The sequence below is a fragment of the Aulonocara stuartgranti genome, assembly GCF_965226115.1.
Source record: "Aulonocara stuartgranti genome assembly, chromosome: 3".
NCBI classification, from domain to species: Eukaryota; Metazoa; Chordata; class Actinopteri; order Cichliformes; family Cichlidae; genus Aulonocara; species Aulonocara stuartgranti.
The window spans coordinates 53,449,367-53,468,791 of NC_138941.1; the positions used below are offsets into that span (position 1 = coordinate 53,449,367).

At 38.6% G+C, this 19,425-nt stretch overlaps 1 protein-coding gene across 1 annotated transcript; it reads left to right on the forward strand.

Annotated features, from left to right (window-relative positions):
* The first annotated feature begins 232 nt into the window (after nt 1–232).
* Nucleotides 233–18,515, forward strand: LOC309702676 (protein NLRC3-like). Its single transcript, XM_082527282.1, has 11 exons — nt 233–517; nt 3,017–3,043; nt 3,250–3,345; nt 3,709–3,831; nt 8,326–8,389; nt 9,885–10,104; nt 10,202–11,996; nt 12,087–12,260; nt 12,624–12,797; nt 17,167–17,213; nt 17,507–18,515. Exons 2-11 carry the CDS (start codon nt 3,036–3,038, stop codon nt 18,049–18,051), a joined length of 3,246 nt encoding a protein of 1,081 aa, XP_082383408.1. The 5' UTR covers nt 233–517; nt 3,017–3,035; the 3' UTR covers nt 18,052–18,515.
* The last annotated feature ends 910 nt before the right edge of the window (nt 18,516–19,425 follow it).

A 19,425-nucleotide genomic window follows, 5' to 3' on the forward strand; every position in this document is an offset into this window, starting at 1 on the left:
TTTTCCTCCTGTACATCATTCCTGTTTTACTGTTGTCTTCAAACATTACTCATGAAACCACCCCACAATAACAACAGTGCCTTTCTTGGACGTTACTGAAAACTGAACTGAAGCTGTAGTGAACACAAACAGAGGAACAAACTGGCTGATGTAACCTGACCTCAGGCAGCCGGGCGTGACAGCTGTGTTTGCATATGAAACTACACTTGGTTCAGTGTCCTGTAATGAAACAGGTACAGAGTGAAAGAAGGACACACAGCAAACGTCTGTATTTTACCTTTCATTTATTTTCTTTCCTGCTACTAATGAATTATTAGCCAGCCAGCTTTCTTGTGAACAATGTTAAATATTTCTGTTAGTGCACATCATCATGTGAAGCTGAGGTTGATTATATGGGATAATGTTGTCCTCTGAAAGAGACTCGTGACCACAAAACCTTTGAGAACCTCTTTTCTGGACCGAGGAGACTGAAGGTTTCCCACTGCAGGCAGAACAGACTCTGTTGGAAGGACTAAAGGTGAGACATGAACCATGAATTTGTTTTGTTTTTTGTTCTGTTTTGTTTTCAGACATTTGTTATTTAAGCTCATCATGGTTGACATGACTGTTAATGCCTCTGGATGAGCTCTCTGTGTAGTTTATCATATTTGATTCGGGTTGGTTGGGTCATTTCTGGTAGCAGGGCTCTAGACTGCAACCAATTGAGTCGCAAATGCAACTAAATTTTTCAATGGTGCCACAAAAAAAAAAATCCTATGTCGCAGGTCTCCACAACTCTGAAAGTCTCCGTGTGATCAACAACAAACACACATTATGCCCATATTGTGGTCTAAACCAATCTGAGATAGTCAGGAGCAGGACCTCTCTGATTGGCCGTGGTCAGATATTCCTGTAGTCCTTCGCGTGTACGTTTGAAAGTGCAGGTGGATAGAGAGAGGTGAGTAGCCTGAATAAAGTGAGAGCAGGTGAGAGCAGGTAAATGGATTCCACACAAAGACGTAAACACAGAGCGCGGACCCGACGCATCAGAATCAGCTTTCTCTTTCTCGGCTTTCTCACCCGACGGCCGTAAATGGACACGCCGTCAGGGCTGGAAGCCGACAGCTCACTGATTCTGATGCGTCCCTGATTCTGGGTAGTGAAATGTGTAATTCAAAACTTTGTCGGGACGCAGAGTCCTACAGTTCTTAAGAAAATTAATATTCAATTAAAATGTTAAACACTCTTCAGTAAGTGGATAATTTATGTTTTGCTGTTTAAAACTTTCACTTAATAGATGAAATTCAGTAGCCAGGGGCAGGAAATTCAGCAAAACATCAGAACAAAGCAGTGACATTATAAACTTGTTTAACTTGTCGGACAGTGTGGGCGTGTCATCCGGGTACAGTGAGCACCTGTATTCAAATCATTAACATCTAAGAAATAAACAAGGAAGTGAGCTAACACACCAATGGTGGACACTTGGTGAGCTTTGAATTATTTTCATTTTGTCTCTTTCAAAAATGATTTTATTTTTCATTTTTTGTTGTTTATAAAATTCTTTTTAATGTATTATTTTAACCCTTTAGAGCCGATCGGAGCGGGAACGCTCTGTTATGCGTAACTATTTTTAAATCCCAGTAGCACTGCAACCACGTAAGCTAGCGCAAAAATTTTTTTTGCATATGAAACCGGAGGAGTTGTACTTACATCTGATGCCATCAGCTTGTCCTAGGTCACGGTTTCCTTCCACATAAAGCTTTGCAAAAACTGCATAAAAAGCGCTTGCAGGAACAAAAACATAATATTCCAGAAACACGCTTTACCGATCTGATCAGCTGTTCAAAACACTTCCTACGTTGGAATAGACGTCAGCGCGAACTTTTGCATTTCCGCCATTACCTGCCCGAAACCGGAAGTGACGTCATTTTCGCGGAAATGTAGTATTTTTTGCGATCAGGGCCTCAGGGCCTATACTGCTCTTTTTAAAAGTTATCTTTGACTTTATGACTTTCTGTGTCGTTTCTGGGATTCTTAGGACTCATATTGCACTGCTGGAAATAGTTTATTTTGATGCATATGCTGCTTTTTTGCAAATTTGCAGTATAATATTTATTTTCATTTTTCCTGCAGTGTATAAAAATTGGTGTATTTCAAAAATAAAACTATGAAGACACTCAAAATAAATTTCCTGTGGTGGGAAACTATTTTGTGCAACTTTTTTGTATTTACAGTTTTGAGGGATAAGACTCTTAAATTTCTCTAACTAGAAATACATGTTAAAAAAGTAAAAACAATTTTCAATTTTTTTGTAGTTTATTGCACTTTTTTGCAATTTATGTAATTACTATGCACTTAATGAATACATATTATTAAAATCTGGGCTATAATGGTTGTATTGATGTATAGCAACTTGAAATGCTCCCAAAAATGGCTCCACAGCATGTAAAAATATAATATAAGCTCTGGCGGACTTGGTTCTATGGTAGGTCTTAAAGGGTTAAGATGTGTCTTTAAAACCTGCAGTGGTTACACACAGTCTGGTGGGGAAGTTATACAAGTGAAAAATAGCTGAAGTAGAGGATGCTTTCTAGAATGTGTGTTATGTGCCAGGAAAATACTTTTGCATAAATATTGACTCAAACTCCTGAAGCATCAAGTGATGAAGGGAAGTAAGACAAGACCTTAATAGAGAAAGAACAGAGTCAGATGTTATCCCAGTGCAGACAGACGGTGTTCAGGAAGATGATGAATAAATTAATCGTTGATCTGATTTATATTATATGTTTTTTTGTATTTTTGTTCCATTTAATCTTCTGTTTGAAAAGTGTAATCATCACAATGATTGTTTTTTGACTCTTTGATGGTCAGATAGATTTTTTTGACAAACAATGAAACCTTAATTATAAAGTAATATAATATAACAGTATAATTATGATTAAACAGGTCACCACCTTGTAGCTATCAAATATCTCAATAAACAGAAATAAAGCCAAATTATAATCTGTGTTTTATTCTCACTTTTCTCTTCCATCAGGTGACTGCAGGTTACAAACATGGAAAGGTATCACACTCTAAACCTTGTATTATCTTCACTGCTAAAAGAACAAATACAGAAATGTTTTCAAACTACATGCAGTAACTTCATCATCTGCTTTCTCTTTTGTTAATTCATTTTAACCCTGAAAAGTTTTTCCAATATATGTTTCACCTGGAGAGTAAAAAATGGTAGATATACAACCTTTCCTGATTCCTTTCCTCACTCCTCAGACATGACTCTCCTGAATATGAACCTGAGCCCAGTCTCAGCACTCAACAGGAAGACCGTCCTGACTTTAAAAGCAGGAAACTGTCTCCTGATGCAAAGTAAGAGTTAACTGAATGGATCCAGGAGTAATCAGTGAGAAGTTTTAGTTTGCCACATGTGTAATCATTTATTATTATTATTATTATTATTATTATTATTATTATTGTTGTTGTTGTTGTTGTTGTTGTTGTTGTTGTTGTTGTTTTATTGCTGTGTTCATAAAAAGAAGAAAACACAGCAACAAACAGACTAAAGAGAACAGAAGTCATTTGTTGTGAAGTGCATCAAACTTTTTAGCCTTATTTTTTAGTCTTATTGTAATATCATCACTGTGACTAGCTCCAAGTTTATTCAGTACTTTTTGTGTCAGAAGGCAAAACATGTAATTTCTCTGCCTGATGGTCTTTCTCTCTGTTCACCAGGATCACTGAGGCACCAGATGCCCCTGAACCTGAACCTGGACCCAGCTGTGTGTCTTTGAAGAGTGATCGGTCAATGGATTTTATCTTCCACTTTAAAGGACCAAAACCGGCTGCTGCTGAGGAGTAAGAAAGTTCACACCTACCTTAAAGCTATGTAGTGCATCTGGCCTCAGTCCTGAAATTTAGGACCTCCATGAGTAAGACTGACAGACTGCTTTTTTTTTTTTTTTTTAATCTATCATGACAGCCCTGCATTCCCTGCAGTGGCCATCACACTGATTATAATTTATGTGGTAATCAGCAGCAATCTGTCAGCAGTTAGTCAGTTTGACTCTTATACTGTGGGTGCTCGTTTTGCTTAGGAAGGTGAAATGATCTACAGCTGTCTGTGTGGTGCTGGAAGCCACGATACAAGCTGCTGGAAATCTTTAAAAATTAAATAAAAGTGCTTCAATGCTTCCTTTATATTCCAGCTTGAACCACCCTTGATCCATGTTATCATAACCTCATAATTCATAGTGACACACCATCCCAGCATTCATGAAAATCATTAACAAAACTGGTTGTTACACCCCAGTCTAGGGGTACCGAAATGAAACATAAGGGTTAGGAAAGACGTGATCCGACCCTGGTCCCCAAAACCATACCCAGAAGCCAAATCTTTGAAGTGAACGGTGGTTTATTTGTGGCTACACTGAAAACTTAACTCCGGGGGGAACAAAGGCCAAAATAACAAACACAACAAGCTAAGTCAGGAAAGGAGGTGCTATCTAAAACCCTAGATGAATCAAAAACCAAACAAAAGACAAGTGCCACGCCTACCTCTCTAACTGAATTAAACAGGAGGAAATAATACTAGAAATAATAAGGCAGCTCACCCCTTCTGTTTCAGTGCCTATTTACAAGTGAAAACTAATTTACACACTATATACAAACTCTGTGAATCTCAGGAATAACACACAAATCACAGGGTTTGGAAGCCAGGTTCAGGTCTGCCACATGATGAGGGGACTCCAACTCTATCAAGACAATCTTCCATTCCAGGAAGAGGAGAAGAGTCAGGTTTGGTCACACTGTTTACTTTTCGAAAATGGTAGGGTTTTGTAAACCTTTGGTACAAGAAGACATGGGGAACTCCATGCACTGGAACTCAGGACAGCTATATTATTTTCCAGAAAGTAGGAAACTTCTTGCTGAAAAAGTGCACGTTTGGTATGGTTCACACAATAAGCGTGTTGTTTGATTGTCACCTACATCTATGTCATGTTTAAGGACTGTAGTGCGAGACGAAGTGTCTGCAAACAGGAACGGATGGTCTTTTATAAGACAGCACATATCGTTCTGGGCAGCGTCATCCAAATGTTTTAGGTGGGATTTTAAATTGTCTAATATTTCAGAGTTTCTGAGTCGGGAGCAACCCTCAGCACAAACGAAAACTAAGCCATCACTTTCTGGATTATACTGAGACAAAGACACTGGTACCACTACGGGCAGGGACGACGGCACAGCAGGGGATGAAGAGACGTTTACACCGACATTGTAAACAAAATAAGGCTTCATCAGGTTGACGTGACACAAACAACATTTTCTCCTATGGTCAGGGGTACCTATAACATAATCTCTGTCACTCAGTTTCTCTTGGACAGTGTAGGGCCCACAGAACTTTGCAAGGAGAGAAGATCCAGGACTGGGTAGGAGAGTCAACACTTGGTCACCCACTTCAAAACTTCTCTGAACGGATCTCTTGTCAAATTTTCTTTTCATTTTTTCTTTTTCATTTTCTTCTGAGATACGGAAAGAGAACACGTGGAATTTTGTATGCTTTATTCCCTTTAAAGCCGGTCCAGCTCTGTTTTGTGTAACTATTTTAAAATCCCGGTAGAACTTCAACCACGTAAGCTAGCGCAATAATTTCTATTTTGCATATGAAACCAGAGAAGTTATACTTACATCTTGTACCATAAGCTAGTGATGTGCGGATCGATCCTAAAATATCGATTCCTCCGATACCAATCATTTATGTTCTAGAATCGATTCTCACATTAAAATATCGATATTTTAGTAATTTAGAGTAAATTTGTAGTTTATCATTAACAGGAACACAGTGGAAAGAAACTATAACTCCCTCAATATATCAACTGAGACATCGCGCTCAGCGAAGCTTAAAACCTCCAATAAACTGAGACTGAACATCAACTCTGTTAATGAGCACAATCATGCAATGTGTATAAACCGACTTTGGCTGCACCTGTAAGTGAAAGGTTAATAACAGTAAGTTTCATAAACATCTTTAATACAATATCAATGCTGTAAGGGATATTATTAATGCAATGTTAATAATGTGAGTTATATTGTAGCAATAAAATAATATCCTCTATTTCCACATGGGAAACTATTTTGTGCAACTTTATTGTATTTATAGTTTTGAGGGATAAACCTCTTAAATTTCTCTAACTAGAAATATATGTTAAAAAAACGATTTGCAATTTATGTAGTTACTATGCACTTAATGCATACATATTATTAAAAATTCTATAATGGTATGGTTGCATTGATGTATAGCAACTTGAAATGCTCCCAAAAATGGCACTACAGCATGTAAAAATATAATATAAGCTCTGGCGGACTTGGTTCTATGGTAGGTCTTAAAGGGTTAAAGAACATATGTAATCTAACACGTTTTGATTTGGGATAACTGTCTGAGGGATATCTCTTTGAGCAGTCACAAATGACCACGCACTGTGTCCAAACACCAGCTCTGCGGGACTGAAAATCATCGACCCCTGCACACTCTCTGTCACTGCTAGAAGGAGAAGTGGCAGACCCTCATCCCACTCTCTTCTTGACTTGAGGCAGAACTTCCCCATCATGGCTTTTAATGTTTGGTGGAAACCCTCAAGCGCACCCTGTGATTTGGGATGATACGCACTGAATTTTTGATGCGTTACGCCAAGAAATTTCAAGACCTGAGCAAATATTTTGGACATAAAATTTGACCCTTGGTCCGTTTGAACAGATTTTGGCAAACCGAAAGTGGAGAAGCTAGCGCTCTGACAACAGCTTTGACTTTGAGAGTGCGTAACAGAATAGCCTTGGGGAAGCGTGTGGTGGTGCACATCAAAGTCAAAATATACTGATGTCCTGACTTTGTTTTGGGAAGTGGACCTACACAATCAATGAGTATGTGCTCAAATGGTTCCCCTAAAGCTGGGATTGGATGTAATGAAGCAGGTGGAATAACTTGGTTTGGTTTACCACTAACCTGACAAATGTGGCAGGAGTGGCAGTAAGTTTTTCTAATTCCTAAATGTCCAGAGAAACTGTCATGTGCAAGACTGAGTACCTGGGGTCGGAACTTTTGCGTTACAACTATCTGTTGAAAAACATTCCAGTCAAGATCATTAAATGAGGGAGGGTGCCATTTACGCATTAACATGTCATTTTCAATGCTGTAAACTCAGGGATTTTGATTGCTGGAATTCGCAGCAAGTAGACATTTGGCCAGAGTTGGATCATTTTGTCTCAGGATCATCTTCACAGCATAGAAAAGAGTCAGACAAGTCAACATCACCGTATTTGCGCTTGTGACAACACAGGCAAGCAAGACCTGAATGGCAGCAGGAGTGATGATGAGGGGAGCAATCAGCCACCGTTAGCTCTCCAATCAGGAAGGACCTGTAGATTCTTAAAGATATAGCACAGAAGAAAACTCTAGCCGGCCAGGGCCGTAACACTGATAAAGGACCACAGCAAATCTTTTTTTTTTAACCTTAACATTGACATTTTTCTGCATGAAATAACACTGCAAAGTGCATTGGGATGTAATAAGCTGATAATATTAATAATATTAATATTAATAATAATAATAATAATGATAGATTGCATTTATATAGCGCTTTCGAGACCCTCAAAGCTCTTGATCATTTTGTAGTTCACCGTCTGGACACTGAACACCACAGATGTAGATGTATTGTAGGCAGATGCAAGGTGTCATCATGTGTTTTTTTTATTTTTTAGGTGTATTCTTAGTTTTCTCCTCAGAAAATATTCAGCTGCTCCTCGAAGATGCTCTTACTTGCTGCTGGTATTGTAAACACACAAAGGCCAAATTTTTTAATAAAAGTCTTGGGCGACCGTGGCTCAGGGGGTTGGGAATCGCATCTGTAACCGGAAGGTCGCCGGTTCTGTCAGTCTGCCCCAGGGCAGCTGTGGCTACAACCGTAGCTTGCCTCCACCAGTGTATGAATGTGAGAGTGAATGAATAGTGGTATTGTAAAGCGCTTTGGGTGCCTTGAAAAGCACTATATAAATTCAATCCATTATTATTATAAAAATATGAATCTGACTTTTTTTTTTCTTTTTGCAATGTACAGAGCATGTCTATAATATGGTCAGTACAAGAACACACTTTGGTACAGAACCATCACTGACCTGTTAGTTGGACTAGTGGAGTCCAATAAATGAATAAACAAATAAGTGTATAAACTGACACAATAGATTTGTTACAGCACAGTTGTGCTCGTTTTAATCAGGATGATCATCAAACAGCAGAAGAAGAAATCTTTGGCTTGTATTTATGTGCAAAATGGTTCTAATTTCTTCATGATGTCTCCACAGAGCTGATCAGGAGAGTCTTCATCATGCCCAGCAGCATCAAACCAATCTGGACTCGGTGTTTAAGGTTTGTACATGTACACTTACCTCTTTTTTTTAATTGTTTTCATGCTGCTCAGTCCAGTATTCATCATAACTTAATGGCAAAATAACAAACATACTCCAACAGTGAATTAGTTTCACTTTATTATTATTTATAAAGCACTTTTCAAAACAAAGGTTTGGTAACATAACATGATCCGCGAATTAAGATGCAAGTACACTGCACAGCCACGTGATTACCAGCGGTTACCACGCCTACCTAGCTGCATCAGAGCCGCTTTCTGTCAAAAACCTACATTTTAGACCCACCTACAGACACTTGACTGGACAGACGTCACATACAGTAAATTTGGGCCCATGTGGGTTTTGGCCTTGCAACGTCTGATTGGTTGAAGTGACGTGAACGTGGCATTGTTGCTATTGGCTCAAATGATTAAAAAGAGGTGTCAATCATGCAAATTGACCAAAAGAGACCAAATTCACAGCCCCTCAGAGTTTAAAGGACCAGAGGCCAATTAAACGCTCTATGCGCACAGCAGAAAAGGGCCATTACCATGTAAATGTTAATTCTTCAAAAATATATTAAAAAAAAGCATTTTCAGGCCTGTTAATAAAATTAATTCATTTCTGCTCTTAAATACCTAAAAAAATTCAACTGGCATGGTGTCCAATTGTGTGCCAAAATTAGACATTTTTGTACAACGTCTGGATATTCATGTATTGACAGTGCTGTAATTTTTCACTGTTTCACTTTACAAACATAAATCTTTGCACAGATGATGTTTATTTTTGGTTACTGAATTTCTGTGATGAAATGTGAACTGAGGCATATTTTTAAAAGGGCTATATGCTAAAATTATTTTTTAAAAATTAGAGGAGGATAAAATCAACTTACTTTCTCTGTGTTCCAGTCTCAGTAACTTTGACACAGTAATATCTGCTTCAATATTTACACCTCTGATGAAATTTCACAAGTGTTAGCTTTATTTTGATACCAAGATTGTAAACACAGAGTTTGTAATTGCAGAGAAATAATCAATTAAATTTGGGCATTGCATTTTCGAGCAGGAAGCTCAGAAACCCCTTTGGGGTTTAAGAGGTTAAAAAAAAAAATCAGTACTATAGATTACTTAATTTAATTTATGTTATTATTTTATTATTTTCTGTCAACAAAGTCACTCTATGACACGACCGGCGCCCCAGAAAGTACAGGGTACTTACGAAGTACTTATTTATCACATTTCTGTCAGAAATGTAAATTTCTGAAAATGTCCTTACATCAATAAGAACCAAAGTGACACACTTATCCAAAAAATCATCCTTATCTTATAACAATGACATTTTGGAATTATATATTTTTTTCTCTGACAGAAGTTTTAATTTAATTAGTTACCTGCATATCTTTTAACGCTGTATTTCTGTTAAATTGAAAACACACAAAAAACAAATCTGTAAAAAAGTATTTTTTACTATGAAGATCTGATTTTTTTATGAATTCAGATTGTGTCATTATTTTCCAGATGCTAGAGGACAGCATTATCATGTTTGTGAAGAACGAGCTAAAGAAGATGCAGAATGATCTGAATCCAGATTATTCAGAGTGGCAGAGGGATGAAGAGGAGGTGTTGGACAGTGAGGAAGAGAAGCAGAGAAGGAGCAGCAGAGAGGCATTTCTGAAACTTGCAGTTAACTTCCTGAGAATAATGAAACAGGAGGAGCTGGCTGACTGTCTGCAGAGCAGTGAGAGGATTTCTCTTCATAAATTCAGTCTTTACAGGAATGAAATTGTCACATTTTCTATAATCATAACACTCGTGTTTCTGGTGCTTTCCTGTAGAAAGTCCTGATCCACTTTGTGAGAATACTTTTAAATGTAACCTAAAGAAGAAGTTTCAGTGTGTCTCTGAGGGGATTGCTAAACCAGGAACCCAAACCACTCTAAATGAGATCTACACAGAGCTCTGCATCACAGAGGGAGGGACCGGAGAGGTCAACACTGAACATGAGGTCAGACAGATTGAAATGTTTTCCTGGAAACCAAACAGACCAGAAACAACAATCAGGTGTGAAGACATCTTTAAAGCTTTGACTGAAAGAGACAAACCAATCAGAACAGTTCTGACCAAAGGAGTGGCTGGCATCGGGAAAACATTCCTGACACAAAAGTTCACTTTGGACTGGACTGAAGACAAGACCAACCAGGACATCCAGTTCATGTTTCCATTCTCATTCAGAGAGCTGAATTTACTGAAGGATAAAAAGTTCAGCTTAGTGGGACTTATTCATCACTTCTTCACTGAAATCAAAGAAGCAGGAATCTGTAACTTTAAAAAGTTCAAAGTTCTCTTCATCTTTGATGGTCTGGATGAGTGTCGACTTCCTCTGAACTTCCACATCACTGAGATCCTCACTGATGTTACAGAGTCCACATCAGTGGATGTGCTGCTGACAAACCTCATCAGGGGAAAGTTGCTTCCTTCTGCTCACATCTGGATAACCACACGACCTGCAGCAGCCAATCAGATTCCTGCTGAGTATATAGACATGGTTACAGAGATCAGAGGGTTCACTGACCCAAAGAAGGAAGAGTACTTCAGGAAGAGACTTAGAGACAAGGAAGAGGCCAACACCATAATCTCTCACATCAAGACATCACGAAGCCTCCACATCATGTGTCACATCCCAATCTTCTGCTTGATCACTGCTACAGTTCTAGAGAGTTTGTTAAAAACCAAACAGGCTGGAGGAAAGCTGCCCAAGACACTGACTGAGATGTACATTCACTTCCTGGTGGTTCAGACCAAACTGAAGAACATCAAGTATGATGGAGGAGCTGAGACAGATCCTCTCTGGAGTCCAGAGAGCAGGAAGATGATTGAAGCACTGGGGAAACTGGCGTTTCAGGAGCTGCAGAAAGGAAACCTGATCTTCTATGAATCAGACCTGACAGAGTGTGGCATTAATGTCAGAGAAGCCTCAGTGTACTCAGGAGTGTTCACACAGATCTTTAAAGAAGAGAGAGGGCTGTACCAAGAGAAAGTTTACTGTTTTGTCCATCTGAGCATTCAGGAGTTTTTAGCTGCTCTTCATGTGCATCTGACATTCACCAACTCTGGTATCAACCTGCTGGAGGAAGAAGAAACAGCCTCAGTGCAGACTGATGAGTCTTCAGTAAGACAGTTCTACCAGAGTGCCGTGGACAAGGCCTTACGAAGTCCAAATGGACATCTGGACATGTTTCTCCGGTTCCTCCTTGGTCTTTCACTGCAGACCAATCAGAATCTCTTACAAGGCCTGCTCACACAAACAGGAAACAGCTCACAGATAAATCAGGAAACAGCTCAGTATGTTAAAAAAAAGATGAATGGCGCTCTCTCTCCTGAGAAAAGCATCAATCTGTTCCACTGTCTGAATGAATTGAATGATGACTCTGTAGTGAAGGAGGTCCAGCATCAACTGAGTTTAGGACAACTGTCTAAAGTTGATCTCTCTCCTGCTCAGTGGTCAGCTCTGGTCTTCATCTTACTGTCATCAGAAACAGGTCTGGATGTGTTTGACTTGAGGAAATATTCAGCTTCAGAAGAGGCTCTTCTGCAGCTGCTGCCAGTGGTCAAAGCCTGTAAGAAAGCCCAGTAAGTATCCAGTTTAATCCTGGCAAGAGATTGCTTTAAAGTATTTATTTCAAAAGTTTGGAAAGTTCACTGCTATTCATGTCTTTCTAGGTTAAGCGGCTGTAACCTCACAGAGAGAAGCTGTCAAACTCTTTCCTCAATTCTAAGTTCTCAGTCCTCCAGCCTGAGAGAGCTGGACATGAGTAACAACAACCTCCAGGACTCAGGAGTGAAGGTGCTTTGTGTTGGACTTGGGAGTCCACACTGTATGCTGGAAACTCTCAGGTTAGCTGACTCTTTGTTTCAGGAGATTTGGATATTTCACAACAACTGTCATTATTTTATAGATTTAAGATGTTGTTTCTGTTCTGGTGTAAGCTCTGAAAGAGCACAGTAGAAGAGAAAGACACACACACACACACACACACACACACACACACACACGCACACACAAACAAACATAACTTTATTTATGTCTGTCCATCATAGTATAAAATAAAATGTAATAATATTTTTTCCATGTTTTTAAACAGAGTCCTTAAAAGCCTTTTTTAAAACTACTTTAACTGAAATCAGAATCTGTTCATATGACTGCATGTGCATCATCAAATGCAGAGCAGTTCCTTACATTGTTGTATGTGTTTTAAGGTTGTCAGGCTGTCAGATCACAGGAACAGGCTTCACCTCTCTGGCCACAGCTGTGCGCTCCAATCCCTCCTTTTTGAAAGAGCTGGACTTGAGCTATAATCATCCAGGAGACTCAGGAATGAAGCTTTTGTCTGCTCAACAGCAGGATCCACATGTGAAACTGGACATACTCTGGTAGGAAAACAGGAAATAAAGCTGAAAATATATTTTTTCTCCAACATTTTGTAAGGAAGAGCAGATATTTACTTGAATTCATTTAAGGGTTTATTGTAACCACTGACCTGATGGCCCGTAATATAGTCTGTATGTCCAGTCAAATGGGCAACTGTGTGGCTGAATGACTCAGAACCAATCACAGTTAAAAGCTCACCTGTGAGTCAAAATCACAAAATCAATCATCTCTAACATTTTCTTGTCTTGCTGGTCAAAAGTGGTGCTCAAACATATCCCAGCTGTCACAGTCTTTGCCAAGCAGTTGCATACTGTGATATCATTCACAATAAGTGGTCATCTTGTTGATCTACTTGAGCTCAGTGGGTGAACAGGCGACCATATGCCGTATGGCCGGAGAGCAGTAGGCCTGTGTTCAAGCAGCCTTTTGCTGCATGTCTTTTCCTCTTCCTCTCACCACTTTCCTGCCTATCTACAATATATCTATCCAATTATGGACAAAAAAGTAAAGTAAGTGATAACCTTAACTCTAAGTTTACCTTAACCTTTAATTCAAGAGAGAGGCAAAACTGACTTTTTTCAAATTAGTTTTTGCTCTGTATCAGATCGATTATTTTCTTTGTTTCCAGACTGCCAAGTTTTGAGAAAATAATTGACTAAAAACAAATAAACAAGGCTGGGATCATGATGAGTTAGGCCTCGAAAAGTGTTTAAAATCAAATGAAATAGGCACCCACAACCTTATGACTGCATGACCTTGCAACCTCATTAAGGTTGACAATTGAGATTGTGCATTTCAATAAAAGATTGAGGTATTTACCCCAATCACACCCCATCAGGATTCATCATCATTGCCCACGAGCGTTGCCTCTCTCATTGTGTGTAAAGGTTGGCTGTGTGGCAAGATTAGTTAGACCCAAAATGCAGGACATGGGATACAAGGTGATTAAAAGGAAGCTTTATTGCTGAGCTTAACAAAATACAAATTAAAGTTGCTCAGGAAATGCAGAAATACACAAGGAGGAATACACAGCTTGAGGGAGAATGTAACAAATAGCTTGGGATGGGACCCTTGATACTGATGTTTGAAACTGTGTCGATCTTATGAAGTTCAGTTGTTTTACTACACTGCTTTAAAGTGTTGCTCACAACACCAACATCACATAACCATAGTGTTATAGGCCTTCTATGGGGTCTATTTTATACAGAAAAGTAGAGACTGGAGACATAAGTTGTGGAGGCTCTTCCTTGTCTTTCTATTACACAGAATTTTATACCATTGTTTTCTGTTCATTTATACACACGTTCCTCTTTCCTTCAGTCATTCCTCTTGTGACAAAAAACATCATATTCAATCAGGTTCACATGTTAAACCCACTTGGTCGCATTGTTTTTTTCACAAGTATAGATCTACAAAATAATTTAATAATTATTTACAATAAATCTGTAACTAAATCCTGCTGCTGTCCAGCTTCAACAATATCTCTGTGCAGTAATATTAGCACTGCGAATAACCTGCTTATTATAACTGTTACAAACTCTTTATACCTTAAAAGATTAAACACTATATTTGCAAACAATAAACAAACATATTCTATAGTTGTCCAAAAGTAAATATAAACCAGTCTATTTACATTTAGCAATATAATGAGTAAGAATGAGGTTATGTTGAAATCATCAACTGTAAAACTTCTACTAACATCAGGTTAAAATTATGTCTCAGAGCTACATGTGCTACGAAATAAAACAGATGTAGTAAGACCCACCACGTCTTTACACTACAAGTGGAATTGTGGCGACGCCACGCAATTTTCATAACCTTAACTGAAAAGTGCAATACAGCAGTGAACCAAAGGCTTTTACATCAGTAAATGTTTCCAGCAGATTACAACTGTGACCATACACTTGTAGGTGTCACAATAGCTAAGTGCGGTTTTGATGTGTTTAACCCTGACAAGTTCTGACAAGTGTCTTTGTCATAGTTCTTGGTCTGCGATGGGGGGTTTGAGTTTATTTTGGGATTGTTGACACTTTACTTTATTAACCTCTTAAGCCCCTTAAGCCTAACTGATCTCCTGCCTTTTGCCCCCGTATCAGGGGGCGTTGGGGCTTAAGAGGTTAAGATGATTTAGGTTTGGGTTTTAGTTTTCCTAATGTCTTTAAGTTTATTCATGTGTCCCCCAGTCATGTCTTTGTGTTTCATCTCGCTTTTCTGTTCCCGTTTTCCCCTCCATGTGTTTCTTTCCATGTCTCCTCTGTCTGTCATGTCCATCCATGTCTCTTTTCCTCAGCCATTATGTCTCTTTGCCTGCTCTGTGTCCCTCCGTCCCCCCCTCTCTGTCTCTCGCTCACTCCCTCTCCCTCCAGGCCTCGTCTCCCTTAGTTGTTCCCATGTTTCTCTCCTTGTGTTCAATCCTTTCTACCTAATCTGTCATGTCCATCCCTGTCTATTTCCTCCCCCTGCCCCTTTGTCAAGCCTTTGTCTCTTGGTCTGTGTCTCAGTGTGTTTCCTGTTTTATTTTGACAATCTCAAGTTCTGTGTTCAGTGTGTGCAGTCCTGCTTCCTCCTGTCAGATGACACCTAATTCGTTCCTGCTGTGTTCCCCATGTTTTTCCACTAGAACAAGTGGGCTTTTTTCCGTTATTTTGCAAATGTACACAGCAAATCCAGCATGTCCAAATTAACACTGTTGGATTTGATTTCAACACTATTAAAGTGTCTATATGGGTCCACACCAGAGAGTGTTAATTTAACTCTTTTTGGAGAGTTGGTACGTTAACTCTGATTTAGTGTTAAACACCAAATCTGTCTGGAGTTGATAATTTAACACAGGGTATTAGCCAAGCTTTTTTCAAGGCTGTGGTATTTGCCCGCAAACAATACCTTTCAGCTAGCTAAAACAGAATGTTATGCTATCAGCGAGCAACATGGCTAATGCCTTTCACACAGCTTTGTCTCAACTCCAAAGAGCCACAGAAGTAAAAGCTAATAGAAATAATTGAAACAATCTTTGGAAAAATGACTTACCAAGCATGGCAAACAACTCAAATATGTAGAGCAAAATGTTCTGAAACGGCTTCACTTCAGCTTCGATTGGAGCCGTGCTGGGGGCGGAGTCTGTGAATTTACTCTGTTGGTGTCGTAGCCCCTCTAGGAGTTCAGAGTTAAGAGGTCAAGAGTTAATGTTTCCATTGTAACACCTCCAGATTTGACATAGAAACACTCATTTTTAACACTCGATTTTAACTACTATCATTTTACACCTCAGAGTTACATTAAAAGAATGTGACTCTACTTAGAGTAAAATTAACTCTACTTTTGCAAGAAGACTATTAACACCAAAACATTTAACACTTTTGAATTTGCTGTGTACTGTTTATAAGGTTGGTGAAACCTGCAGTCAGCTGAGCCTGAAGAAGTCACATGGATGGGTGACAAAACGTTTCTCCCACTGAAAATGCAAAGTCCAGATAAACAGAATTGATTTTTTGATATTATGTAACCCTTTTGTTTCATTTCCCTTTATTACCAGATGTATTGCCATACATGCCAATGTTTTGGGTCAGATTGTTTTCTCAGACTTAGTCTCAGTCTGGAGCCCCAAAAGGTTGATTCTGTTCACCTGGATGTAATGTTTTCAGTGGGACAAACGTTTTGTCACTCATCCAAGTGACTTCTTTAATCTGAGCTGATTGCAGGTTTCCCCAACCTTATATACAGTTCAATGCGTAATGACTGAAACTAGCACATGTGAACAATAGGCTGTGAGGAGTTTCCCACTGAAAACGTTACATCCAGATGAACAGAATCAACCTTTTGGGATTTACTTACCTGGATGATTGAGCATGCATCAAGACATCTCAGTCTGGAGCTTACGTGTACCGTTACACCAATAAATGCAGAACCACCCTAATCTTTGGAACAGGATTTTGACTTTCCTATTGTAAAGAAAAAAAAAGTGAAGCAAGTAGTTGTTATTTATGCAGAGCAGATATAGTCATGTGAGAAAATTAAGAATTCTTCTTCAAAGTTCCTCTTAAGTTATTCGATTCCTACTCATGGCTAAGCGGATGCTACAAGTGTGAACTGTTTTGCACCGTGTCATTTATACAGGATTTTGGCTTTTTATTTACATGTCTAATTCTTTTCAATTTTCTCAGGTTGTATTTAGGTAATTTAAGAACCTTGTACAGACCAGTTGGTTTCTTTTTTAAAAAATTTACTTTGATATATAAATCCATAGAACTGGAAGTGCATTATCGTTTTCATTTTATTATGGAATAAAAGGAAACAAGATTATTTCTCTAGAAAAGATTACTCAGACAATATAAAGGCATGTTTTCACACTAAAAGATAAAATTCTCATTTCAGTGTGGAGCCTCAAGGAGTCCAGTGGATGAGACCAGGTCTAAGGAAATGTGAGTATTTTTGATGTATCAGTTCTATTTACACCATGTTGTACTGTGTTCACATTTTTTACACTTTAGTTGTACCTCTGTCAAATATATGTAATCATGAATTTTACAAAAAAGTTACATATCTTCTTACTTACTTACTAAGTAGAAACCAATTTCTGATGGTAACACACTCTTAAAAAATCAAAAACTTTTGCATACTGGATCTTCTTCATACATTAACATGAAAACCATGCAAATAAAATTAAAAGTGTTTATTACAGACCATTTGCACTGTGTCTCACTGTCCCCTTTAGATTTCTGTGACCTGACGCTGGATCTAAACACAGCACACAGGAACCTCAAACTGTCTGACAACAACAAGAAGGTGACACACGTGAAAGAAGACCAGCTGTATCCTGATCATGATCATAGGTTTGATCACTGGCCTCAGCTGCTCTGTACCAACAGTCTGACTGGTCGCTGTTACTGGGAGGTCGAGTGGAGTGGAGAGGTTCGTATCAGTGTAGCTTGTGTAGGAATTGGACGGAAAGGAGACGGCGATGACAGCAGGTTTGGAAGGACTGATCAGTCCTGGAGTCTCTACTGCAGTAATGATGATGGTTACTTTGGAAATTACAATTACGCATCAATAGTGATCGCTGTCCCCTCCTCGATTGTCTCTCACAAATTAGCAGTGTATGTGGACTACCCTGCAGGCACTGTGTCCTTTTACAGTGTCCTCCCTGACAGACTGATCCACCTGCACACTTTCAACACCAAATTCACTGAAGCACTATATGCTGGGTTTCAGCTAAAGTCACCTGGTTCCACTGTCTCTCTCTGTGACGGCTCAGAGTGAACTTACTGCGACAAGACACATTCTCACATTAGTGTGGAGCACCCAAAATTTAGTAATACATGTACAATGACAATAAAGAGCTATTCTACTCTATTGAGCTTCATTTGTTTACCAAAAATGCTTCTAGATAAATTATGACTTTGTACTTTGTTTAGTTTTTTTTAACTTTCATCTACTGAAACTACTTGACCTGTTAAAGGTTAAGTTTATCTTTGGGATGGCGAGCGAAATGCATCTCTGGATCCTCCAGTATGGTGATGCTAGAGCAACCAGGAGCTTTTTGTTTTGTTTTGTTTTTTTAATAATAGGCAGTGAAATCTCAGAGCATTCTCATTCCCAACACACAACATACCGATGATTTGTCACATAGCATTGATATGTTACGTGTTGTATAAATGCACACTTCATGTCTCAATTTGTATTTTATACTATTTTTTATCGCAAGAATAAAATCTGTGACAGAGTTTCTATTCGTGTGTTTTATCTGTGAACATGCATGCAAACTGATATTTAAAAAAAGAAATGAAAAAAATCAAACTATTCCTTATTTATTTATTTTTTTACAGATGCTTGTTATTATACTTAAAACCTTTAGAGTACATTTTCTAACCTTTAACCAAAAAGTAAAATTATGGAGGACATTTTCACATGATGGCCTTGATTTACCAGCAAAAATATACTTTTAATTTATCTAAATAAAGCAAACCCTCACATATTCATGGAAATGAAAAACTAGAAAACAGCTGTCAGTTTAGAAAAAAGAGAGAAGCTACTTGTTCCTCTGTTGCCAGAAGAGTAATGATAAATGGACTGATTGTTACACAGCACTTTGCTACGACCCCAAAGCGCTTTAAACAACATGTCCCATTCAACCAAACACTTTCTTCTATGCTTTTATCTAACCCCTAACATGGAAGCATTGGAGAGCAACTTGGGGTTAGTATCTTGCACAAGGATATTTGGCATGCAGACTCGTGTAATCAGGGATCAAACCACCAACCTTTCAGTCAGTAGACTGGCTCTACCTCCTGAGTTACAGCCACCACTGAAGCCTAATAACCTGTTTTAGAAGAAGCTGGTCAGGATAGTATGGATTTGTTGGCATCTTCACTTGAAAAAAGGTTGGTTTTATGAATGTAAATGTAGAGGAGTGGAGACTGATGTAAAAGTACACTGTGATACAGCTCTGAGGTATTTTAAAAGCAACTTATGTATAACAGTAGCAGCACCTACTTTCTATATGTACATAACTGGCCTATTATTTACCAAACAGATTGAGTGAAAGTGCTATAAACAAACTCAAAGGAGCTAGTATCTTATCTGTAACTTTGAGGTCACGTGATTTGACCTATGACCTATTTTTTCTCTTAAGGA